At 39.9% G+C, this 27,518-nt stretch overlaps 1 protein-coding gene across 3 annotated transcripts in view; it reads right to left on the bottom strand.

Moving 5' to 3' along the window:
* Positions 1-27,518, bottom strand: part of egfra (epidermal growth factor receptor a (erythroblastic leukemia viral (v-erb-b) oncogene homolog, avian)) — a 179,887-nt gene that overhangs the window by 26,252 nt on the left and 126,117 nt on the right. For 2 of the 3 annotated variants that reach the window (XM_007897627.2, XM_042331813.1), the window contains exons 4-19: positions 25,394-25,510; positions 23,957-24,025; positions 22,032-22,150; positions 21,381-21,522; positions 20,229-20,345; positions 19,642-19,768; positions 18,260-18,333; positions 16,815-16,905; positions 16,232-16,431; positions 14,119-14,251; positions 9,080-9,170; positions 7,306-7,463; positions 6,725-6,766; positions 6,378-6,519; positions 6,107-6,229; positions 2,310-2,408 (exon numbers count right to left, since the gene is read on the bottom strand). In XM_007897627.2, the coding sequence (XP_007895818.2) occupies positions 2,310-2,408; positions 6,107-6,229; positions 6,378-6,519; positions 6,725-6,766; positions 7,306-7,463; positions 9,080-9,170; positions 14,119-14,251; positions 16,232-16,431; positions 16,815-16,905; positions 18,260-18,333; positions 19,642-19,768; positions 20,229-20,345; positions 21,381-21,522; positions 22,032-22,150; positions 23,957-24,025; positions 25,394-25,510 (1,844 nt within the window). The remainder of the gene's footprint in view (positions 1-2,309; positions 2,409-6,106; positions 6,230-6,377; positions 6,520-6,724; positions 6,767-7,305; positions 7,464-9,079; positions 9,171-14,118; positions 14,252-16,231; positions 16,432-16,814; positions 16,906-18,259; positions 18,334-19,641; positions 19,769-20,228; positions 20,346-21,380; positions 21,523-22,031; positions 22,151-23,956; positions 24,026-25,393; positions 25,511-27,518) is intronic. The other variant, XM_007897628.2, reaches the window with a different exon arrangement.

The following is a 27,518-nucleotide window of genomic DNA, read 5'->3' as shown; positions in this document are numbered from 1 at the left end:
CGACAATCGATTAAAAACTGGGTTGTTACTTACTGCTAGGTGAACAGAAAAGTGTGGATTAAGGAAACTTGCCTAACGTTTCGCCCTGCCTGGGAATCAAACCTAGGTCCTCTCGCTTGCGAGATAAGTGCTCTAACCAATATGCTACAGGACTCCACAGAGGATTGTGGGTCTCACACTACCAGCAATTTGCACAGAATACCATCAAATCAAATTATAAAACGTTTGGATATGGAGCAAAAAATTATAACTCTGCTCCATTACAATGAAATAATTTGCTAAAAAACATAGAGAATGCTAATGAAAGCTCAACCACTTCAAGTAATGCACACTCAATGGATTTTATAATCAATTTCATGCATATCAACTCAAATTAATGTGACAATGGATCCTAATTAATATCGACTTCAATAAATCTTTTGTTTTTTTCTGGAAACCTCCATAAATGCTAAACGTTACTTGCAGGCATCTGTTTGTGATCGTATTTCTTTTTCTGCAATCACCTATTGAAGAGTTAAAGTGACCTTGTTGAATTATGTCTGAAAATGCCTGGAACACTTCAGGGAATTGCTCTGCGATAATGAATTCTTTGACAAGCCATTGGCAGTATTATGAAGATTATAAGAACATATGTGTCTCTTCACTTGTGATAATCTACTTGTCTACATATAAATGAATATTAATAACTCCCTGTGGGCCCGTGTGACTTTGGTGCCTTAGATAAAGTATCACTTTACTGTAAAAGCCAGTTACCATCACTTACCTCTATCACAAACTAAACCTGCAGCTTTTCTAAATGTCAGCATTGACCTTTACAGCAACAGAATATATTTTAAAGATTCCTATTAAGTAAAAAGATGCCTAAGCTAATGACATCTAAGTTAATAATGACCCAAAAGTAGAGGTGCAAGCACAAATTAACTTGAGTGATTGATAGTGAGAAAGTGCAGATGTACTTTCATACATAATAATGACAATCCTTTGAGATAGCACCTTATCACATCACCCAGACATCTCAAAGCAAAGTTTGTAGGCAAACACTACAACCAATTTGCGTCTCGGAATGCCACACTAACAGCCAAGAAGTGAGGGGATTTGGGGAATTTTCAGTCAGGACAGTGAGTGAAACTCTTTTTGAATAGTGGGAATTTGAACATCACCTGAACAGGCAGACAGGCCCAGTTTAACTTCTCATCCGAAAGATGGCACATCTGACAATGCAGTATTGCACTGGAATGTCAACCCAGTCTATGAATTCAAGTCTCGATGTGGGGCTTGAACCCACAACCTTCTAACTCAGATTTGACAGTGCTACCAACTGAGCCGGGCTAACACCTATACCTTTTACAATTAAAAGTACAATTTTGGAGGATTGGATTTCTATTTAGTACTTTTCCTGAAACCAGTGTGAAGCTGACAAGGAAATGGTTTAAAACTCTTACAAAAATACAAAGTCAGCGATTATAAATAGTTCCATAGGACTTTACAGTGAGGAAATTTTAGATTCTTGGTAAATCTTATGCTACATCCAGTAATCTCAATGTGCTACTTGACCAGTAGTAATTGTAGTGAAGAAGTACAATACTTCAGTCACACAGTAACAGTTCAAACATCAATGTCACAAGCCTGCCTCTAAAACAGATTCTATTACACCAATGACAACTTGCATTTATATAGTGTCCATTTGTGTCTCGGTGCGCTCATTTTTATAAGTAACAGCTAAGGCTTTCTTTCGGTTAAATTCCTTAGTCCAATACCATGAAGAAATATCTTCAAAGACTGCTTTTCATTGATGATTTTTACAAGCTCTGTATTTCACAAGCTGTTTGGAAATGTACTAAATGCAGACCTTGCAAGTGCTGCAAAGTTTGAAACCATGAAGATTTTAGAGTTCATTAATCTCAGCAGCTTTAGGAGACCATCTCCCTCCTTCCCATTTCGACATTTGTCCCTGTGAACAGTACACATTAATTACCAACTTGTTAAAAAGAATATATATAGTCTTGGACTTCTTGGAGCGGAATTAGAATGTTGGAAATGGTCACAAATCGGATAACATCACCCACCGGGCCGATGCACCTGATGAAATACGCTGCCTTACATGAGAGACATTATATTATACAAGTTGTTATTGAGGGCCATCTGTGATCTGTTTAATCTTTTCACATTTAAATGATGGGCAGAACTAGATTTCTAGTCACTCTGGTGTAGGGCCTGAGTCTTGGACAATGAAAGAAGGATAGGTGAGGAAGGCAGTAATATTGCTCACACAATATAACTATACTGTACTGCTTACAGTATTGACTTACATCAAGAATTTCTTTGTTGGCTTTGGGAGACGTTGCTTCTCTCAACACTTTGATGGCAACAGGAATTTTGACATTTTCTCCCTCTGGATTCCACAGGCCCTGCAAAGACAACAGCGTTCAATAAATGATCAGAAATCTCTAAACTATTCAACAATATCATTAGATTTATTATTAATAGTAGTAGTTTCATTTGACATGGTACCGTATCATGTCATCAAGATGTCTCAAAGCATTCATATTTTACTGTGAAATGCACACAACAATGTTCCACACAAACTGCCATGAGATAAATAAATAATTTTATTCAGGGGATTGTTGGCTAGGACACTGGGAGATACTCCCTTTTTTTTAAATAGTGTCATGGGATCCTTAACATCCATCTGACAGCCAAACAGGACCTCGGTTCAACTCATATGAAGGACTGCACTTCTGGCAACATGTGACTCCCTCAGCACTGCATTGGATTGTCAGCCTAGACTGTGAGCTGAAAACCCCTGCGAGGCTTGTCAATTAAGTAGTCAATTCATTCTACATTTTACAGTTTAATTCTTGTGTAAGATGACACCATTTAATGGTGTCAAACACAGACTTCAAGATATTTAACAGGTTCAAATCAGATTTTGTACTTTGCCCCATGCAAAATGACCAGGGAAAACATCTCTCAAATATTCCCATGTACAGGGGGTATGCATGGAACTCTGATTTGGATAATCTTAAACACGGTAATGGGTTTCCGCTGTTAAATGGTTTTGAATGTGGATCAATGAAAAGTAATGCACATTAGTACAGGAAGTGTAGATATTAGATGGATATTACAAAAAAGGAAAGTGGGGAGGAGAATGAGTTTGATTATTGACCCATTTAATGAAATCCAATCATTCTGAAACTATCACAACAATGAAGTCCTAGGGTTTATTTCAAGCCCTTTTGATCTTAAGATAAAACATGAAACATATGAGTCATTATTAAGATTGCATTTTAATTATTGTGTGCAATGTAGGTATCAGGGTCTAGTTTGTGATTATTTAGAAACTGGATTAAATAACTTTAATTGGAACTTCTGTTTTTTGAGTCTGAAAATCGGATTCTGTTTGTTTTATGAAATTTGCAAAATGAAGAATTGGGAATCCTGGAAAGACCGGCAGATAAAGGCAACATGACCCAAAATAATATTTAAATGTTTATTTTAGATGGTGATTTTAGTAATTTTATGTCTCATAGTTTTACCAATTTTTTTGAAATCAGAATGAGCAGAGACATTCTTCAGGTCCTGTACAAATCTCACTCTGAGGTAATGTATATTGACATATATGTACCTGACACCAGTTTCACACTAACTCTCTTGGTTCAACGCTGAACCTGGCACGGGCACTCACAAAAAGTAACCAGGAGCATTCCGCCCCTTGGTATGCAAATATTTTGAAACTTGCAGAAACAGTATTCTTAACACTCATTGTGGCTGCACTGATATAAGGGCTGCTCTACTGGATAACTGAAGTTTCAAATTTATAGAAAACGTGTTTTAACTTACAACTACATTAAGAGCACGAAAATAGTTAGGGATGAGCAAATATTATTCAGCTCAAAGAAATTCATCATAGCAGCAATTGTGTGTTACCTTCAGTATATAAGGGAAGGCTTTCTATTATGATCACAGCCAGCCTTAATTTGAGCATTTTCTTTGACTAGCTAATGTTAAATGGCCAATAATAATAATAATCATTGCATTTGATATAGTGCCTCATCACATCGTTGAGAAGTCCCAAAGTGCTTCACAGAATATACTGTAAAGTGAATTGACTGTGTATTTTTTGGAAAAACACGGTAGCCAATTGTGCACAGCAGTGTCCCCTAAAACAGTTGTGACCAAATAATTTTTATTATTTTTTGAAGCATTATTACCAAATTTGACCCCTGGAAAACAAGCCACCAGCCAACTAACAACCGGGTTCCTACTTACTGTTGAACAGAGTTGTGTGGAGTAATGAAACTCGACTACGGTTTCAGTACTGAAACAATGCAACAGTCTATCTGGACCATAAAAAAGGGTTGAAACAACAGCATTGTGTTGAATACCTTTCATTCCCTAACATCTTGGTATTAATCCAGTCCTAACAAATGGATGAATGCTTTTTTCTGAGGAATGTTGTTGGAAGCAGTGTGTGTGGTTTCCATGTAATCTCTAGATACAGGTACTGGAAGGAAGTCACTGTCCATTGATATATGCTCCATTTATACTGGCCAAAAGAAACTAGAGTTCTGAACTTCAACACTCAATCCAGCTGCCAGTAAACATAGCACGAGGAAGGCTGGTAGTGATCCAGTCGAGATTCTGGAAGAATTAACTCAGCAGACTTCTAGGGCAGATGGTACACTGGATTTACTGTTTCACCAGCATTTTATTACCAACTTAGAAGTGAACGAACATTTGGGTCCTACTTAATTTGTGTAGTTAGATTGGATTTTGCAATAAGATTAAAAATATCACAGATGTGTAAGACATTAGCCGAACAAATTGGAGAACTATGAGAAACTCCTTAGGGAGGATTAATGAGAAAACGGGAATAGAATAACACATAAAATAGTTTGTGGAAAGGAAGTACAGCCATATGGGAAACAAATAAAAACCTTGTATGGTCTTTTGTTTTTGTCAGCCGTGTGTCTGAGAGTGCGGAAGCCCAACCCTGTGCTAAAGAGGATCCAAACCAGACTGAGAATCCCATATATGAATGCCACCTACGCATGGGCAATTTTCCTTGCTTAGTCAAAACTGCAATAGCTGTATATTAAATATGAATTTTTCAGATGTTATGGAGATAACCCCTCCAACACCATTCTCAATGTCTCTGCCGTGATGCTGGGTCACACATTTGACTGTTAGCTTGTAGCTTTGAACTTCCAATAATAGAACCTTGGCCACATCCTGTGGGAGAAAACCTCAAGACCCAGACCAAGACTTCATGGACGTCAGTGCTGAAAACAGTGAGCGTGTCTATGGGGGGAAGGGGGTTCTAATGGCTAGTTATTTCTAAATTGAAATTGCATTAAACAGTGCTCATTGCACATTTGTGCATCACAAAGTTGAAAAGTCTGATGATATTCAATATTAAAATGATTGTGACATATGTTAGCTTATTCATCACCGAACTTGTCAAAATTCATCAACTATTCCTATTGAACGGGTGATCATTTCTGACGATCTAAATACTGAGCTGCAGTGTTTGCAAATGAATGATCGGCTGCAGAAGAAGAAGCTAAAAACTGCTCTAGTTAAGAATAATCTTTACATTTGATGCAACGCTTTCACACTGGGAGGATGTCTCAAAGCACTTCATAGGTTATACTGTAAAGTGTTACGGCTGTACTCTCTAGGCAAATGAAGCACCCAGTTTGAAGGTTAATGTCCAATTAATGTCCCACAAAGAGCCACAAAGTGAATGACCAATTTTATTTGAGGGGATTGATGGACAGGACATCAGGAGAAACTTGGTTCTCTTTTCTAAGTAGTGCCAAAAATCTTCAACATCCATCTGAACAGGCTAGATAGGACCTCATGCTATCATCTCATCCAAAGGACCAGACCTCCAACAATGCAGCACACCCTCAGTGCTGCTCTGGAGTGTCAGCCAAGATTATGAGCTTGAACCCACTACCTTCTGACACAGAGGCAACTGTGCTTCAGGCTGAACAAGACACATAATCCATCACATTATTAGTATTAAAGAATATTGTTAATAAGCAGCTTCTTAAATTGAACCTTTATTCTACTAAAGCTGCAGTATTTTAATGCAGTTTACCTTGTACACAGTGCCAAAAGCTCCAGAACCAAGCACTTTAACCTTCTTAAACTCGGTCTCTTTAAGAATCCTCAGTAGGGCCTGATTTGGAGCAGCTCCACTTGGGGTTAGAGGCTCCACCAGCTGTGTCAAGAACAAAACCTCATTAGGTCAGATAAAATGTATTTACTCAAAACTACATTCCCCACTCTGACCATGCTGGGGTAGGGGGGGGGAGGAGGAGTCTGTCTCAAGTGCAATATTTGCAAACTGTATCGGTTATGTCATTTACCTCCCGTTCTTGTAGTAGACGCCGTAATGTGCGCTTCTTTCGGATGTGTCGTCTACGCATGCACACCGAAATCACTAGAGCCACCATGACTACAGCAAGAAGACCGCCAACTATTCCAGCAGCAATGGATGGAATGCGTGAACTGGAGAGGAATACAATTCAGTGGATGACTTAACTTTTCAGAATAATTCCCCCTCCCCTCCTTCAGTTTTGATCGAGAGCCTTTTGCATTCACTTGCATTCTATTAAAATAGGGAGGCAACATGAAATAACAGTCCTTATTACTGGCAACTACTAATAGATGACACATCTGCTACAAAATTCATATACTGGTTGAAATACTTTACCTAGAATAGTTATTGCAGCCCTCAAGGTCTGGTCCAGTACACCTGAAATGTAATTGATGTAATTGATGAGAACAAAAATTATTGGAAACTTTTTCAGACTTCACTGCACTTCAATTCCCACTGGAGTTATTCCGTTAATTAAAAGAGTTAAATAAAATCTAACAAGAACACAGTTATTTTGTCCCCACTGGTGCTACACAAAATTGTAGGACAGAAAATAGCTTTCTTCATCCAAACCAATCTTGCGATCTAATCCCAACATTCAGGAAAGTAAAACCCCATTGGGTGTTCTAATATGTAGTTTGTGAAAGAGTGTTTAAAATGCATGTACCTTCTTACTGTATCTCTCACTGACCTGCTGGAACTCCGATTAGACACAATCTCATTTTTGACAAACCTGAAGTCAGATTCTAGCCAAAGGCCTGGGATTCCAGTGAAACACACCAGGTACAGGCAGGTTCTACATTTAGAAACCCTTCTACAAATTAACCACATTTTAGAACCACAGTAGGAAGATACTGGCAAATTTCATGCAACCAATTTAATAGTTATATTGTTATGCAGAAATAAACCTTGCTTACCCTTGGCTGCAATTTAAATGACAGGTTTGACAGTTCTTATTTTCATCTGCGTACTTCCAGACAACAGTGTTGTTTTCTCCTAAGATTCCTGTAGGACAACTCTTTACACAACGTGGACCATCTTTAAAATTTGCACATACTTTACAGCGTTCGTTGCCCTGGATAGAAAACATTTTGGAATAAGTGTAAGAGGAAAAGGATATTTTCTGTTGGTCCAATCCATTAAATTCTAATGAATCCAACTCAAACATAAAACAAATTACAACTACTGTTTTTTGTATACTGCTAGAATCATAATAGATGTTGTGAATGGGTTAACTTTTAAGTTAAGTGTGGGGGGCAACTGGACTGACAGTCATGGGATAGGACACATCTGGTTTTCTCTGTTTTTGAAAGAATAACAGGACAGCTTTGGAAAAGGGCAGGGGCTCACCTCTTATCAGTAAATGACAACACGCCCACAGAGATAACGGTCCAAGGTACCGGTCGACACAGGATCTCGACTTAGCAATAAGTCGCTAGATTCTGACAGGACCTGCCAAGCGACAGAAGGCAACCCTCAAGAATAGCAACTCATGAGCAAGTTGCTTAAACTAGAGGACCTTGGTACCATCCCGGGATACTGATAAGAAATAACCAGTCACTTAAAAGCAATGTACTAATGATCCCACACCACAAAATAATGAGCACCAGATACAGTCCTAAACTGATCAATCCTCTATCTTAGACAATTAGATCAGATAACGGGGGTCTTGAGGACAATGTGTATGTGCGCTGAGGCACGTACACCCCATGAGGTGTTCACGTGAACCCAGCATGATTTTGACCGGGTGATCTAATGTCCGCACCATGATTGAACGAACATCGGTATAAGAGTTCCGATAACTTTGTTTACGGGGCCGTCCCGGGTCGCGGAGACAAGGATACGGGAGATGGGGCCGTCCCGGGTCGCGGAGACAAGGATACGGGAGATGGGGCCGTCCCGGGTCGCGGAGACAAGGATACGGGAGATGGGGCCGTCCCGGGTCGCGGAGACAAGGATACGGGAGATGGGGCCGTCCCGGGTCGCGGAGACAAGGATACGGGAGATGGGGCCGTCCCGGGTCGCGGAGACAAGGATACGGGAGATGGGGCCGTCCCGGGCTGTGGAGACAAGGGTACGGGAGATGGGGCCGTCCCGGGTCGCGGAGACAAGGATACGGGAGATGGGGCCGTCCCGGGTCGCGGAGACAAGGATACGGGAGATGGGGCCGTCCCGGGTCGCGGAGACAAGGATACGGGAGATGGGGCCGTCCCGGGTCGCGGAGACAAGGATACGGGAGATGGGGCCGTTCCGGACAAGGGTAAGGGAGATGGAAGACTGAGAGCTGGAAACACTAAGACTGAGGATATCAGATGGAAGATTGAAAGCTGTAAGCAAGAAGACTGAAAGCATGAAGAATCAAGCTTGTGTGCTGGAAAGACACAGTGTTGAACTCGAGATATTTACGGTGGTATTGTTCTGTTATAAGATCTGTTGATTGTACCGGCCTTTGGTCTGACCTATCGGGATATTGGGGAATAACGAACGAATAATAATAAAACAGTCAGATATCAGGTTGCAAACGGATTATGGCTATTTTATTTTCTAAGACTACGGTATGTTAGCACACATTGTACAGGTTTATTTACAGGAGTGATTTCAGTAAAGTATTTCAATATTTATTAGTAAATGAGCTTGCATTCATCAGCATGCATCACTTCCTTATATCACTGGCTCTTCGATTAAACTTACAGGACCAGTGCAGGTTTCAGACCCATTCTGTAGTTTACATTCTGGATCGCACTGAATACATCTTGATTTATCCAGAAATTGCCTGGTATCCCTTTATAAAAAAGACAAGAAAGGAGAATATAAGATTTTTTTATTGAACAAATATCCATGAGTCAGGAGGTTGTGGAGTCCTGTAGCTCAGTGGTTAGAGGACTTGCCTCGCAAGCGAGACACCTGGGTTCAATTCCAGGCAGGGCGAAACCTTGGGCAAGTTTCCTTACTCCACACACCTAATAATAATCCTTCCAAACCAAAACAATAATAAATTGGTCATTTTCAATCCACGACTGTTTGTGTAACACTGCTGTGCGCAATTGGCTGCCACATTTCACTCACAAATATACAGTCCATTCACTTTACAGCATATTCTGTGAAGCGCTTTGAGACGTCGAGAAGATGTGAAAAGCGCTATATCAAATGCAAGGATTATTATTATTATTGTTGTGGGTTCTCATGATGCGACTTTGAGCTCACAGTCTAGGCTGACACTCTAATACACTACCAAGCGCTGAAGAGTATTGTCAAAAGTATTGGCCTTCGGGTGAGACATTAAATGGAGATCTTTAAAGTCAGGTCAACTGTAAAATGGTGAGACTATGTGCTTTGTGGGTGAATATGGCAGCCAATTTGCACACAGAAATATCCCACAAACAGCCATAGAGTGAGTGACCAATGTTATTTGGGGGATTGTTGGCCAAGATGCTGGGGGGAAATTGCCTTCTCTTTTGAATATATACACACTATTAAACGCAGAGAAACTTAACAACAACAACAACATTACATTTGTAGAGCACCTTTCATGTCGGGAGGACATCCCAAAGTGCTGAATAGTCAGGTGTTGGGGCCCAAGAATGGGGGAGGGGTGGTGTAGGGGTGAGGAAAGGCAGAGAGGTGGGAGGGAGACCAAAGGCACGGTCGAAGAGAAGGGTCTTGAGACCGGCCTTGAAGGAAATAAGGGAAGAAGCGAGGAGAAGGGACCATGGGATGGAGTTCCAGAGTGTGGGGGCAGAGAGGCTGAAAGCCCGGCCATCGATGGCAGGGCAGGAGCAGGCCGGAGCCCGCTGAACAGAGGGAGTGGGCAGGTTGGTAGGGAGTCAGCAGGTCAGAGAAGTAGGAGGGGACAAGGCCATCGATGGCCTTAAAAAAAGACAACCTCCCTTATTTTATTATTATATTATTATTATTTCTGGGTATGAATAGGTGTTATTCAGAATGGAGCGATATAAATAGGGGTATACTCCAAGGGTCCACGTTGGGACCATTGTTTATCTCCATTTATATAAATTATGTGGATTCTGGTAATAAGGACCACAATTTTTACGTTTGCTGATGATTACAAACATAAGAAATATAGCTACATTGAATATGATTGTAAGCAATTGTAGGAGGATGTAGAAACACTAGTAGATTGGACAGTGAGATGGTAGATGAAATTTAATGCAGAAAAGTTATACATTTTGGAAGGACGAATAGGGAGAGGAACTATATGTTAAATGGCAAACTTTAAAGGGAGCAGAAGAAGATAGAGAGATCTAGAGGTTAACATGCATAAATCTTTAAAGGTGGGAAAGTAACTGGACAAAGCTATCAAGAAAGCTAATGGGATCTAAGGGGCAAAGAATATGAAACCAAACAATTGACACTTAACCTGTATAAAGTATTTGTTAGATTGTAGTTAGAACGCTGTGTCCAGAATGTTGTGTCAATCTCTCTTCAGAAAGGATATCAGAGCCATAAGGGTGCAGAGCAGATTTATTGGGATTACACCCGGAATGAGTGGTTTGATCTACGAGCAAAGACTAGAAGAATTGGACCTATTTTCATTGAAACAGGGAAGATTGAGGGGAGACCTGATGGAATTCTTTAAAATTATAACAGATTTTGATAAGAGTAGATAGGGAGAAATCAGTCACTAGAGGGCATCAATTTAAAGGATTGGGAGCAAAGGGGGAGATGACAAGATATTTTTTTACAAAACTAGTAAGTTGTTATGATATGGAATGTCCTGCTGGGTATGAATAGTCGAGGCAGGATCCACCTTAGCTTTCAAGAGGAAACTTGATAGATATCTAAAGAGGAACAACATGCAGGAGTATGGGGGAACAGCAAGTGGGACTCTTTCAAAGAGTCAGTATAGACACGTGGGCTGAAATGGTCTATGGTTTAAATTTCTATGATTTTAATAAAGTATAACAGTCTCTTTCTGGAAATGATAAGAGTTATATTAATAATAATAATCCTTGTATTTGATATAGCGCCTTATCACGTCTTCTAGAAGTCTCAAAACACTTCACAGAATATACTGTAAAGTGAAACAAAAACAGAAGTCATTGGGAACACTCAGCAGGTCAGGCAGCATCTATAGAGAAAGGAAAGTGAGTCAACATTTCGGGTCTACGACCTTTCGTCAGAAAATGGGTATGTTGGGAGGGAGAGGTTTTAAGGGCTAACAGAGGTGGGAGGCAGGGCAAGGAAGATAAAGGAGAAAATAGGGTAGAGGACAGGGGATGATGGGTTAAATAGGTGTTAATGATACAAAACAAAGGTGGGGGGAGGATTGTAACAAAACAGGGGAAAAGAGGTGTTAATAATGCAAAACAAAGAAGGGGAAAAATTGCAACAAAACAGGCAGACCAGAGAGATAAAAGTTGTGTCTGAGACCCAGATGATGTGGTAATGGTCACAGGAGAGGGGGAGGGGGAGCTGTTATGGTCTAAAATTGTTGAAATCAATATTGAGGCCAGAGGGCTGTAAGGTCTCCAGCAGATAAATGAGGTGCTGTTCCTCGAGCTTGTGCTGTGGCTCATTGGAACAGTGTAGGAGACCGTGAATGGAGAGGTCAGAGCGCGAGTGGGAGGGAGAGCTGAAGTGGCAAGAAACCGGAAGCTCAGGGTTGTGGACAGAATGGAGGTGTTCGGCTAATTGGTCACCCAAACTGCGTTTCGTCTCCCCAATGTAGAGGAGACCACATTGTGAGCAGTGAATGCAATAAACTACATTGGTGGTAGTGCACGGAAATCACTGTCACACTTGAAAACTGTGTTTGGGGCCCTGGACAGTGGAAGGAGGTGAAAGGGCAGGTATTGCATCTCCTGCGCTGGCATGGGAGGGTGCCGTGGGAGGAGAACAACTGTTAGTGGTGATGGAGGAATGAACCAGGGAGTCACGGAGGGAACAGTTCCTCTGGAATGCTGAAAGGGGAGGGGAGGGAAAGATATGTTTAGTGGCCCCATTTCTGATGAAGGGTAGTGGACCCGAAACATTGACTAATTTTCCTTTCTCCGTAGATGCTGCCTGACCTGCTGAGTGTTCCTCGCAACTTCTGCTTTTGTTTCAGATTTCCGGCATCTGCAGTGTTTTGCGTTTTGTTTATACTGTAAAGTAAATTAACTGTATATTTTGTGGGCGAAACACGGCAACGCACAGCAGGTCCTATAAACAGTTGTGGATTGAAGTGCCCAATTTATTATTATTTTTGAAAGAACTAGTATCCCCGGAAAAGCGATCCGCCAATCGTCTAACAAGCTAGTTCCTACTTACTGCTAGGTAAACAGAGGTGTGTGGAGTAAGGAACCTTGTCCAACATTTCTTCCTGCTGGGAATCAAACACAGGTCTCTCGCTTGTGAGGCAAGTGCTCTAACCACTGAGCTACAGAACTCCATTGTGCAGTATAGGAGAAGTATAGGAGATTGTGCAGCATAGGAGAAAAAAGTGCTACATGCATTTTGAGTGCTCTTGTGTCTAGGAATAAACCTTATATTTGACGAGAAGCCAATAGGGAGAAACTTAATGAAACAATTACGATGTTCTAATTTTTCCATGAGCTGTAGTCCAGCCGGTCAGTATCAAAGTCTAAGATCGAAGTCTGGGAAATAAAGAGACTCCAGTGGAACTTAAAACCACACTGCTTTTCAGTGAGATACTGAGATGCCAATCTCTTTATAGTGAATTTAGATTTGTAGTGATTATCTGAAGCATTTTGGGGAATACCAGAAGTCAAACACAATGATTCCCTTTGTGAATATCACAATGACACGATTCCAATCAGATTTTCACCCAGTAACAGGAATACTATACATGGAGCTTGAATATATACTTACCTTTTAGCATGAACCCCAGAAGCCACAACAGAAGTAATCTTGCACAACACTACGTGAAGAGATTTATTCCATAAAGAATCATACAGTTTAATTGTATGAAGCGTAGTTGACGCACTTTCATTTGGCACCAGAGTGCAGTGCTGGAGGGAGTCAATGAACTGCCACATAAGCTGTTGTCATAGTGACTCCATGGCTATGGTATGCCAGAAAGCAGATGCAATGTGTCACTGTTAATTTTGGGTCAACACATCCTTCTGGGCCTAGTATTGGCAAGCTTAAATGGCCACTTTTTGTGAGCATGAATGCCTTTCGCACCAATCTAAAGGACAATAATATTAATGAAGCCTAAAACTCAATATTCATTACCAAAGTTGATATTTTATCAAAGTTGGTTATTTTCAGAGGCAGCAGTTTGTCCAATTTATGCAAACAGGCTTAAAGTAAATGAATTACTGCACATTTTCAAAGGTTTGATCATCGGTTAAAAAATTGCTCGTAACAAAATGGTCATGACTCCAGACTCCAGCAAGAAGTCCTGCAGACACTAAGATGGAAAAATAGCGATTGTCTAGAAATACATAAGAGTATTATGTACATTTCATTCATAGCACTTACTCTACAATCCCCCATACTGTGTACATTTAGATATAGTTCATTGGCTTCTAGGTATAATTCACTGGCTAAAGTATAATAATAATAATAATCCTTGCATTTCATCACGCTTTATCACGTAGTTGATACATCTGAAAGTGCTTCACAGGGTTTATGGTAAAGTGTAGTGACTGTGTATTTTGTGGGCAATTTTTTAAACAATTTTGTGTATTTCTTGGCAACAATACCTATATTGTTTCCAATCATGAAAGCCAATTGCTTAGTTAATTCTTCCAACTCTTACTTACCCTTCAGAAACATTGCACTTCTCAACGCACTCCTTTTCATGGACAAAATTACGACAGGAAAAGCACTGGGAGGGCCCAGGACCCCAGCAGCCATTATTGGAGCACTGCTCGTGGCAAACTTTATTTTCAGCAACTGGAGTGAGCAGACACAAAAGCGTATTAAATAGCAGCAGAAATCATGAGGCTCATTTAAATTTTTAAAAATCATGTCTAACTAAGTTTACCAGTCTTTGTAACGCAAGCAGAGCAAATTGCTTCCCTCTACAACCACAACAACAACAAAATTACATTTATAGAGCACCTTTCACGTCGGGAGGATGTCCCAAAGCACTGAACAGTCAGGTGTCGGGGCCCGAGCATGGGGGAGGGGTGGTGTAGGGTTGAGACCGGCCTTGAAGGAGGCAAGGGAGGAAGCGAGGAGAAGGGACTGTGGGATGGAGTTCCAGAGTGTGGGGGCAGAGAGGCTGAAAACCCGGCCACTGATGGTAGGGTGAGTCGAGCGGGAGACATGGAGCAGACCGGAGCCCCCTGAATGGAGGGAGCGAGCAGGTTGGTAGGGAGTCAGCAGGTCAGAGAGGTAGGAGGGGGCAAGGCCATGGATGACCTTAAAGGTGAAGACGAGGATCTTGAACTCGATCCTCTGGGGGATGGGGAGCCAGTGGAGTCGGGCGAGGGTGCGAGTGATGGGGTCACGGAGCCTGGTGCGTGAGAGTACACGAGCTGCAGAGTTTTAGATGATCTGCAGCTTGTGAAGGGAAGAGATCAGAAGGCCGATGAGGAGGGAGTTCCCGTAATCGAGCCTTGATGGTCACACATTGTCAGGAAGTCGTTTGTGACCTTGACCACAGCAGTTTCTGTGCTGTGGGCAGTACAGAAACCCAATTGAAGGGGTTCATGGAGGGAGTGAGAGGAGAGGAAAGAGGGAAGCTGGGAGGCAACGGCTCTCTCAAGGACCTTGGATAGGAAGGGGAGATTTGAGATGGACCGATAGCTAGATAGCTATGACGGGTCGAGGGAAGGTTTCTTCAAAGTGGAGGTGATAGTGGTTGTTTTGAGGAGAGAAGGAACAGTGCCAGATGACAGGGAGAGGTTAATTGTGGAGCTTATAATGGGTGACAGAGGGAATGGGACACTTTTAGAATCAATAGCTTTCCTTAAAGCTAAGGAAATATTATTTGAGAAAATCCAGGGACCTGAAATTTCGCCTATTCTTGGGCTTGAGACTGTTCTCTTCAAATTTAACATCGAGCCAAATTTTGGAAATCAGTCTTGAATTCAGCATTTATTTCAGTTTCCAAATTAGGGTTGAATTTAAGATTTCCAAAAATCTGCACGTAAATGTGCACAATCTTAAATGCGTTTAAGCACTTGAGTACCATTGGTAATGTGATTTGTTTTCCTCCCCATCCACCCCCAAAGTACGGTTTGTCAACTGCAGGATAACAGATATTTTGTTGTGCACATTAACTATTTCCAGAGAAACTCAATTATATTGTGGTTATTGGGAAGTAGAAAATAAAACACTGGATGGACCGAATGACCTGTTTCTGAGCTGTACCTTCAATGAATCTATGAAACCCGCATTATAAATGAGCGCCCAAAACACCTGCCAGTGTTTCTAGGATGTGGTGGATCACTGAGATGTGTTGCATATATGCTCAGGAAGATACTCAAAGATGTTGAGATCGGTGTAATTTTCCGACTACAGTTGAATTGATACTTCTACTTTTCAAAATAAAATGAAATCATGAGTTCTGTAATACAGATGTTCCTTAATAAGTATGGAGTAACACGCTCCCTGCAGAGGGATGCACCATGCTCACCTAACCCCAGAAAATTTACATCTCTTTCATAGAATAAACCTTCATTAATACCTGCATTAACAGCTCCAATTTGAAAGTGAAGTTGCTCTCATTATGTATTTACTGTTAGTTCGGCACAAGATAAAATGCTAACTTCCAGTTGAAAAGGTCATCACTGATATAATTTCCTTCATAAAGTGATGTTAGCAGAACATTCTGTAGCACACTGCATGTGAGCTAGAAGTCAGCCTATCTTTTAGCTATGAAAATTTGTTCAACTTGAGAGCGTTTCAAAAAAAATATTTACTTACTACATATACTCTGTGGCTTATTCTGCGTTACTTTCTTTGATTGTCTAGAAGATTTGAAAATGTTGTCCCAGTTTACAGTTTCAACGTAGCAGAGGTTCTTGTTCTTGAAGATTATTACTTGTCCATCACTAATCTCTTTAAGGGAACGTAACCCTAGAGATGTAATGCTCAAGTTTGCCACAGCAAATGACACAGTACTGCTGAACATGGGCAGAAACAAAAAGGTTTTAGTGACAAACAATAAAGAGAACTGAGGCTACATCACAGACACAGTCATACATTTTGGACATAAATGAAATTAACAAAGCATTCTTTGATAAAAAGTCATATCAGCATAATTGAAGCTGGGCACTCCATCTATAATGTAATACGAAGAGCATTAATTTACTGTCTCAATCATTAAGTAAGCACAATGTGAATTTAAAACGTGTAACACTGAAACATGGCACAAAAAAGAAACGGACAATTTGGTGCATGGTGAGGTGAACTTAATGAAACATTTGTTTCAAGTAGTGTAAATTCCTATTTAAATAAGCTACAAGGATGAGTTATAATGTATGCAGTACTCCTGTAAACCACTTACTGGTATTGTGTCCTGCCCCGTATAATTTCAAGATTCTCAAAAATGTTGAGATCGGTGTAATTTTCCGGCCACATTTGAATTGATACATGCCCTTTTCAAAACAAAATGAAACCATGAGTTCTTTAACACAGCACCACAGAAATGTCCAGCACAAAAGACGGCCATTCGGCCCATCATGCTGCTTGAACGAGCAATACATTTCATCCCATTCACTTGCCTTTTCCCCATACTCCTGCAGTTTATTCCTCTTTAGATATCTGCCAAGTTCTCTCGACAACATTGGCACATATTGAAAGTAAGAGGAGGAGGAGGGAAGGAAGGGGAAAATTCTGGCATGAAATGTGAACCAAACTTTATGTTAGTCTATTGGTGGATCACTTTTTCGTGGATAATAATAATTCCTTCAAAAAGGAATAATTTTTTTTAGATAAGAAGTTAAATCTAAAATTTAGATTTTAGATAATAAGAAATAATAATAAGAATTTGGTCACTCAATCCACGACTGTTTGCGGGACACAGCTGTGTGCAATTGGCTGCTGCATTTTGCCCACAAAATATACATTAATTCACTTTACAGTATATTCTGTGAAGCGCTTTGAGACATATCAAAGACGTGATAAGGCGCTATATCAAATGCAAGCATTATTATTATATAAAATCAGTTGATTTCCTAACAAATCAATCATTGGTCATTGTTCAAAATATCCTTTTAAAAGTAACTCCATTCGCTTCATCGCCTCTTTTTACCTTCATACAATACACATAGGAATAACCACATTGTAGGCAACATTTCTTTGTGGCCATGCTATTCATATTTTTTATGGTATTTTGACTTCAACCAAATGTTTTTTTCCTTAAAGGGTTGAACGTAATGAGTAATGGTTTAAAATGATACAAAACTGGGAAGGGATGCAGCCTTAATTGATGTTCCGCTCAATAAATAAGGTCTCCATTCTAGGGAAGCACAGTAACGTGCTATCCAACAGTCCTCAAGATAAATTGGCTTAGTGCCTGTGGAACCTTTGAGGTGCTTTGAAGTGCATTGAGCTGTTTCAACATTCGAAGCGCTACAAACACAACTTATAAATAGTGCAATGCTTTGGAGCTGCAATATAGTGCAGAGCACGCATCTTGGCTTTTGATATTTCTCACAAGGCGAGGTACCAACCTCATTCATGTTAGCGGAGGCTGTGAAAGATCACAAACCATTCTCATGCACCTGTGAGCAGACGGACGCAAAAGAGTGACACACAGCTTAGCACTCTCCTGCCTTCTCAGCTGGGATAATGTGTAGTATGTGGTGAAAACAGAAAAAGGGGAAGGTGAGAAAAAAAACATATCTTAAAAATCAATAGAATAACAGAGGGAGAACCGAGACTTAGTACTTTAGGAGACAAGCTAAATGAGTGACTTTGACTCAACACTGAAGTTTCTATAAAACTAACCGGTTACTTCTTTGACTGTCCTGAAAATCTCCAGTTTCCTTGGATCAAGCGGAGCGGTTTTTGTGAAGGGATCCCTAAATGTAGAGTACAAAATAAGTGAACATACTGCATTAAACAAAAAACGAAGCACGTTGCTCTACTGCAACAATTCACATGTCTTAGGAACCACATTAAATGTTGGCAATGTTTCGCGTTGAATTAAAATCTACTTTATCTCATATTGTTTATCGCAAATATTTAACATTGGAAAAAAAAACTGAATTATGACAATTTGGTTGCATATAAAGGGGGCGCTTGCATAAATATAGTGCTAATATTATTTTGCCCACAAAACATAGTCAATTCACTTTACAGTATATTCGGTGAGACATCTAGTAGACATGATAAGGCACTGTATCAAATGCAAGGATTATTATTATTATATTATTATAATATATAAGAATGCCCATTTCAAGGAGCGGCACTATCACTGCTGTATTTGTTGTGCTAATTTTTCTTTGAAAGAGTGAGGAGACAAACTTGGGCTAGAAATTAAGAAAATCCCCTGGGACAACTTCTCGTCCTTATCCTTGACGTTTAGTGGGATTGTTTCTTTTAATTTTTCATTTTTCTTTCCATTGTCAGTCGCAATTTGCTAAAACAGTGAATACTGTAGAGGAGCGAGGGAAGAGAAAGAATGCGTCATTTTAGGGCTGAGTGATCACAGGTTGATTCCCTAACTGGACAGATCTGCAGTACTCCAGAGCACCGCTGATGGTCTAGCGGACAGACCACTCAGTGGTGCAGGGATTTTTCCCTCTCAGCTCTCATTAACTCTGCAAGGCAACGCACTAAAGGATAAGATGATCCTGGCTGGAAAAGCAACAGGAAGCTTGTCAGGATTTGTAATAGCCGATTTTAGATGGTTAAACTCAAGTAGTATCCTCCAGTGAAGCTTCCGTGTCCTTAAGGCTCAGCTTTTTCCAATCTAACTAGTTATTTTTTAAATGTCCTGAAAAACATCCAGTTTCTCTAGATGCAGAGGGAAGGGTTTTATGAAGGGATCTCTAAAAGTAAACTCTCCGGGATCTGGTAAGCAGGGTGCATCCCTCTGGGTTGAAAGGGCACATTCCATTCAACTGGAAACAAATTAAAATATGTGAAACTCTCAGAAAAGTTTTGTTTGGAGTCTCTCAGGCATACTGACGGGATTCTGTGTGTGTTAGACACCTGTTAACCAAAGGAAACTCAGGTTTAAAACTAGGTTAGCTGGCATCAATCCTTGCGTTTTATGAACCTTGTTCTCCATTCCAGCCTAGGACAAGGAAAAATGGTTCAATGTCACATTAATATACTTCTAATACTGAGGCAAAAAGAACTTAAGTACAAGAGAAGTCACTTACCCCAGAAAGGCCACTGCTAAAATGACTATATTGCCATTAATCTTGGTGCAATTTTTAAAAGAGTCAATATTTGAAGAATTCACTGTCATTGCCGCCTTGAGATTTCCGACTCCTATTCCACTGCAATCTGAAAAAAGTCAATATAAACATTGTATGTTAGAATTTGACATGTTTCTAAAATAACCTATTGATGTTTCAAGCATCAATGGCAAAACACAAACAATATGAGGAATTTGTCATGAGCGGTGAGCAAGTACTCTGCTCTCATCATTGCTAACAGTTTAACTATTGGTGTAGTCAAACCTTCGATAAAATGAGTGCAGTAACCTTTAAAATATGACAGGATGTTTAAAGAGATTATTCCCTACTACACACACTGGATAGATATTGCAACATTAGTATAATATCTCTTTGGATTCAAAGTGAACACAATTTCAGCATCTCATACAAATATCTGATCAGCCTTTTACTGCGATGTCTAGTGACTGTGCATTTTGTTGGCAAATGGGCAGCCAATTTGCACACAGCAATGTCCCACAATAATTGAAAGTTGTCGCTGATATTTGAATTAAAATGCATACATCTACCTTTTGGACAGGGTCCTTCACACTTTTTACATTTTCTGATCCCATTGTCATCCACTTCATAAGTACCAGTGCTACAGCTCCGAACACAGGAACCATGATCTGTCACCACATAGTTACCTAAAATATAAAATATACACGTTATCAGTAATCACAAGACTTTAAGATTTGGTTCCATAAAATTACAATACTGAACTGGAACCTCAACAGCTTTCTTCAATATAGGGTTGAATTGTACAATTCTAACAAATGATTCATATTGAAACTTTACAACCAACTGCAGTACTTTATATTTGATGTAGAACTTATCATGTATTTGTGGCATCTCAAAGCTCCACAAGATTTAATAATATTAATAATCCTTGCATTTATATAGCGCCTTATCACATCTTTGAGATGTTTCAAAGTGCTTCACAGAATATACTTTTTGATCGTGCTTACAGTCACCTCCCCACTTCCTCTCCCACCTGGCTCGAGATTACAGTCCACCATTGGCAAGTGCTCTGGGACTCTACCCAGCATGACGGACACTACATAAATGCAAGTTGTAAAGTGAATTGACTGTATATTTTGTGGGCAAAACTCGGCAGCCAAATGCACACAGAGTGTCTCACAAACAGTCATGGATTGAGGAAAGACTTATTACCCCAGAAAAGCGATCGGCCAATCGACTAACAATCAAGTTCCTACTTACTGTTAGGTAAACAGAGGCGTGTGGGTAAGGAAACTTGCTCAATGTTTCGCCCTGCCTGAGAATCAAACCCAGTTCCTCTTGCTTGCTACAGGGCTCCCCACTTTATTGTAAAGTGTAGTGAGTGTGCATTTGTAGGTGAATGTGGTACCCCATTTGTGCGTAGCAAAGCCCCACAAACAGCTGTGATTTAAATGACCCAATTTAAATGGGAGATTGCTGGCTACAAGCATAATGCAATTATTGACCAATACTATTATACATCACAAGCAAGTTCCTAGTTGGGTTTCTTTCTGCTCCCCACCCCCCCATACACCCCCTATAACACGAACTATCTCCGGAACCAGTATTCTGTATCACAAATTACATATATTAAAATCAGCCTCCTCTTTCCAATATTGGCAGGAACCACTAATATCTGGTAACACTGACAAATCAATCTTAGAAACTGGAATGAAACATACGAGGACATTTTGCCACACAACTTGCTCCAAAGCTGTATTTTCCATTTGGATTTCTTTTCATTTGAAACGTGATTTGGTCGTAGATCTCCAGAGCTGGACATGCATCTTTACAGGTGTCTCCGTCACTGAATTTCCGGCATCCCTGAGGGGAGAAATCAAAAGTTTGTAGAATTCACACATCAACTTCCTGATAATATGTTCCAGAGTCTGAAAGGAAAAATGTGGATTGCACAAAATATCCTTATCCTATTTATTTTTAAGACTGCTTCTATGTACAATCTTTTGATGCAAAGCCGTCACATTTTATAGCATGATCAAGGGGAAATGTGCTTATCTGAAATACAAAATATTATGGATAGTTCACACTGCACTTTTAATATTAATTTGAAAATTAATTTAAATAATGCCTAATGATGTCATAAAAAAATCTCAATATGCTTTACAGGATTTATGGCAAAGTGTGGTGACTGTATTTGGATATGAATTTCATTCAGAGAATGCCTCGTCGATAAAGTACATCACCAATGCAAGTTTCAGCAAAACAAAATGTACATTAATGACACCAGGAGAAAGGAAGAGAAACTTTTGTACTGTCTAGGCATAGTATTGTGATGATAAAGTCATGCATTTTCTCTCTGTGACGTCTCCTACCAGACAATCGTAATCTCTGGGTCCAGTGCAGCCTGCAGCACATTGACTATGACAACAGTCACTGGGGCTTGGTCCTCTGCATCGCCCTGAACATTGTTGAGCACAGATGTCCTTGGTGACTGAAAGGATACACAAGAAGTTTAAAAATAACAATTACACATTCTACTTTCCCTGCTTTAGATCAGTGGACAGAATTCTTGAACCTGATGTAACAGCAACAAATTACATTTGTATAGCGCCTTTCACATCAGGTACTAAGGGGCTAACAGCAGCCATTCCGACTGTCATTTGTGATATTCAATTGGGCTTGCTTATCTGGACTGATACACATGTTTAAACCTTGTGTAAACATAATGGTATTATGAAAGATGTGTAAGCACATGAAAAGACGGAATTGCAAGTGTAATTCCTTTCATTAGCTGTTTTTTGCAGAATTAACCTGCAATTCCTTTCGTATAAAAACATTTGAACACTGTTTATGCAACTTGCATTCCTCAACATCAGATCCCACCCCCTTCCCCCACCCACACCACCAGCATTGTATATTTTATTCTCTGGTGACAGGGTTGCATATTCTGAACAAAAGCATTTGCATTTATTCATATTTGGATCGGATTTACAATATTTTCTAAACAGACTTCTCAATAAGAAACACATAATTATCAAAGGTCTAAACTATCCAATGTGTTGAAGAAAGTATTCACTAGCATATGCAATGTCTTCGAAATCTGATAACTACACATTTCTTATCAGGAAAATTGTTAAAAAACACGACAAGGGAGACCCTATTATGTTAGATGAAGGATGAGATACCCCTTAAAGCAATGATTGTAACCTGTAGTTCTCAGTCTTCATAACAACAACAACAACAGGATTCCATTTATAGAGCGCCTTTCACGTCGGGAGGACATCCCAAGGCGCTGTACAGTTGGGTCAGGACCCGAGCAGGGGGGAAATGGTCAGGGTGAGGGGAGGGAGGGGAGGGGGCGAGGAGGGGATAGAGAGTCGAGAGGGGAGCTGAAGGCACGGTCAAAGAGAAAGGTCTTGAGACCGGCCTTGAAGGAAGAAAGGGAGGAGGCGGCGAAGGCACTGGGGGATAGAGTTCCAGAGCCTCGGGGCTGAGAGGCTGAAGGCCCGGCCACCGATGGTAGGGCGGTTGGGGCGGGGGATGTGGAGCAGAACGGAGCCTGAGGAACGGAGGGTACGGGCGGGTAGGTAGGGGGATAGTAGGTCGGAGAGGTAGGAGGGAGCAAGGCCGTGAATGGCCTTGTAGGTGAGGATGAGGATCTTGAATTCGATCCTCTGGGGGATGGGGAGCCAGTGGGGGCGAGCGAGGGTGGGAGTGATGTGGTCACAAAGCAAAACATAAAACATTTGATGCATTTGCTTTATTTTGGCGCATTTGGGTGGAAGTTTGTCTCTGACCACAGTTACAAATTAAAGATTATGTAAGGAGATTTTTTTGGAAGAACATGTCTTTGGTACCGTTGGAATTATTTTTTTCTGGCGAATGGTGCTTACCATTAACCTTAAAAGATGTAGTTAATAATTAAGTAGTAACAAACACAGCATGAATACATTGAGGTTTACAATCTCAGGTTCAGCACTATGGCTTTATCTTTTGCCAAGACAATCTCTGTAGGTAGTAAACACATCGATATAAACACCTCATCATTAATCATTGATAATAGATCAGCATCAAAACAATATCTTGCACATCATAAACAAATCCTTAAGAAATACCAGACTACTAAAGGTGAATTATGGGCTGCACCTGTAGTAGGAAGGTACAGCAAATGTAAACAAATGCTCAGAGGAAGAATACGCTAAGTTTTGTTGTCCATTGTTTCAAGACTGATCCCAAAATAAACAATACCTGGGTTTAAACTAAATAGCAACCCTTCATTATGTAATCTACTCCTTACATTTCTGACAGTTCTCCAGACCTGTTCCCCAGCAAGATCCATTTGGGCACATTGAGTCACACTTCGTACCTGCAAATCAAAATACTGAATGAACGGCTGCCAAACAAGCATTAAGCAATTAATGGGGGAAAAAACTCGACAGCAAAAGTGTTGATTGGAACCAAGCATATTTGTCTAGTTGAAGCTTCAGCTACTGTAATTCTTAAGACTTATTCTAAGTGATCGAGCCGTCCTGTATTTGACACATCAGAACTTGAAAATAATAGTTTTGCCCCACTTTCTTTAATCCATGGGTCAAATAGCACCAGGAAACTTGCCAGACTGTGCCCCAACAGGCAAACTGTGTGGATTTAGCTGATTAAGCAGTACCTCAATGCACACTCTAGGGTCGCAAAGCCTCGTCTCTTGCCATCCTGTACCTATGCACCGCTTGGAATTAGGGGTGTTTACCCCTGGGAGAGAGTGCACATTCCATTCTCAAGGAAATTTCCATGTGTACATGACATATATCTGTGGAACTCCCAGTCTGGTTTAAATACTCTTAAGCATGATGATTTTTTTTTGCATGCATCATATTCCCAGTTCACAAACAAAATACTGCTTTGTAATAAAAATCAAGGCGCAGCACGTGCTAGGGTTAAAATAGAATATAGAACAGCAGGCTGTGGGTTTGCACCCATGACTCTGAATTTAGACCATGCTACTGCGAGGTGGCACTCAGTGTGAGCCAGACATTCCTCATTGGAAGGGAACACGGTTTTAAACCCCAGATAGAAATTCAGAAGGCTAGTCACCCAGGTAGCTTGACACACACCTCCTAGCAACTGAGTGCTTTATAATAAATAATAATCCTTGTATTTGATATTTCATGCTGGGAGGACAGCTCAAATTATGTCAAGGATCTACTGCAAAGTGTAGTGACTGTGTATTTTGATAAGGATTGTTAACTGTTGCCTTGGACACTATTTTAGCCAAGCTCCAGCAGTGTAGGGAGCGTGCTGTGAGTGCAACCCCTCCGCACAAAAGAAGGGAATCTTACAGAATTAACAAAATAATTATTCCCCACCAAAAATGTAACCTTGCTCTTTAGTCATGTAAGAAATATTCAATTATTTAGGTTTAGACACTCTATTCCACAGAAGGTCATACAGTCAATCCATTTCACAGGATTGTATCCTGTGAAGCGCTTTAAGACAGCTCAACGAAGTGTTAAGGCGCTATATAAAATGCAAAGGATTATTATTATTAATATTATTATTATAAAGTCACTCATATTGTTGGCTGCCATAGAGAATCAAACAGAACTAAACTCAAAGTATAATGAGTAACCTATAGTACAGGTATTCCAGCCTTCTTTTTCTCTTTGTTAATTTTGTGTCTGATGTAACTTTGGCTCTCATACGTAATAACGCAGGTAAGATAGTATTGGCTGCTTACAGTTTCCTGCTGATGTGTTGAATACCCAAGCTTTGCTCAGAATGTCACTCCACTGGATGGTTTCCAAGTAACAAAGCTGTGGGTTAGAAGAGATATGTACAACGCCCGATAAAATTTCTGAAAAACAAAGATAAACTTCATCAAAAAGGCACAGAAAAAAATCACCAAAATTTCAACTAGGAAGAAAAATACATATTCCGCAAAGTTAAGAGTAAGTTTAACTAGTTTGCTCAGTTTGCTAAGTAGAAATTTAGCAGAACAATCTTTAGTTAAAAGATAAATGTATAAGGTGGCAGATTTTGTTTTAAACATTATGATAAAAAACACGTTTGATGACTATCTTATCAAGATAAAATTGCATTACCAATAGTATAGATACCAACTGCAGGGAAGAAAAAACAGACACATTTTCTTCACAGCTACAGAGAAGTCGACAAGTACAATCTATTTGGATCCATTAAATTAGACTTCACATTTTATCAAGTCTGCAAACTAAAAATGGCCACCTCAGTCCTATTGCCTTGTCTGTAGCTTCTGCTCTTCCAGGTCTAGTCTACCACTTGTCCTCAATCCTAATAATTGATCCTCTGACCATGTCTTTGATCAACTCCTTCACATTATCCCTGTTTTCCTCCATGCTCAGTGAGCCCCAAAGTCACTGTGATGCACTTATCCTGCGTGAAAGTTTCTTATATAATTTTAAGTTGTGGTTGAGTACAGCCATTAGCTCTGAATCTATAATATTCTATTTTAAGGCCTTCAACCCTAAAGCTCAAGTAATATTTTGTAAAGAAAAAATGCTCTCTTCTTTTGCAGTCTTATTACTTTCTAGCATTTACCACCTACAGAAAGAGATAGTGAGAGCAAGGAAGATGTGTATAAACTGTGCATTTCATAGACTTGAATAAGCAGTTACATTAAATTTTTTGCATTAAAATTACTGATCCACACAGAAATATCAGCTCATTTGCAACATGGAAGCACCGGAAAAACAATGTTTAAAACCTCTGATCAATTATGAAACCATGGAATTACTTTTCTCCATCACAATTAAACTGTAAAAGTGAACAAAGCTCACACAAGCTCCTTGTGAAAGAATTTAAATGTGAAACCATTGTATGTAGCAGTCTAAATAGGTTTAGAAGCATCAGTATGAAGCCAAAACGATTGGTATATAGATTTACATTTTGTTTCAGATTAGCTCAGATATTTATCTTAAATCTGCTCCTTCCTAGTATTTATGCAGCCACAGATGTACAGACAAAAATACCAACACTCTTGAATTATCAGGAACGTAGAAGTGGATAAGAGGAATATTGCCTGTTTCCTAGCTACAGGCTTAGGAATTGATGTTGTTTAAGTTTCTGCAGTTGCTTTCATTCAGGGATGTATGTAAACCATGTGTAAACACGTGGTCAAAGATAATTACAGCTGCCCTCAATTTTGTGATTAACAACCAGTAACAAAGATTGTTTTTTTATTTACATGTTAAATCATTTCTTTGGCTTTGAATTACATAATAATGGTCTCCTGCAGAACCCTAAGTTTACACAGTGTACTATACACTGCATTTATACAGGAGACATCATACATCCGAATGGCTCTATGGAAGACTTATTGAATTTGTCCACTACCACAAATTTAGTGAAAATCTAATAAAATGTCAAATTAATGGGTCAATTTATAGTTTCCTGACAAACACACAGACAAGTAACTGGGTTCCAGCTAACGCATTGTAATACAATATTTGACCAATGAACAAAGCTACAGTATTAAGGTTTCCGAAAGTATATATATGCTATTCTGGTGAGCAAATCCTAATTCAAACATTTACCAATTAAACTGAGAATGTATGAGTTAATTGTCTGTGAGAAATTAATTAGTATTGATCCACAATATACAGAGCTATACTAAGTTCAAGTTGAGATTTAAGGATGATATTAGCTGGACAAGCAGCAGGAAGCTTGCCTGACCTTGTTCTCAATAGCAAGCTATGCGGTTGGTTTTAGCTGGTTAAACTCCAGGTATACACTCAATGCACACTCTGGGGTCCCCACCCCAATCTTTAGCTCTTCGCCAAACTGTGCCGAATTCTTTCTTGCATGAGGTAAGCATGGTGTGTCCT

This window comes from Callorhinchus milii, unplaced genomic scaffold (assembly GCF_018977255.1).
Source record: "Callorhinchus milii isolate IMCB2004 unplaced genomic scaffold, IMCB_Cmil_1.0 Scaffold2, whole genome shotgun sequence".
In the NCBI taxonomy this organism is placed as follows: domain Eukaryota; kingdom Metazoa; phylum Chordata; class Chondrichthyes; order Chimaeriformes; family Callorhinchidae; genus Callorhinchus; species Callorhinchus milii.
The sequence above is the reverse complement of the archived record's forward strand: the minus strand, read 5'-3'. Positions and strand labels throughout refer to the sequence as shown.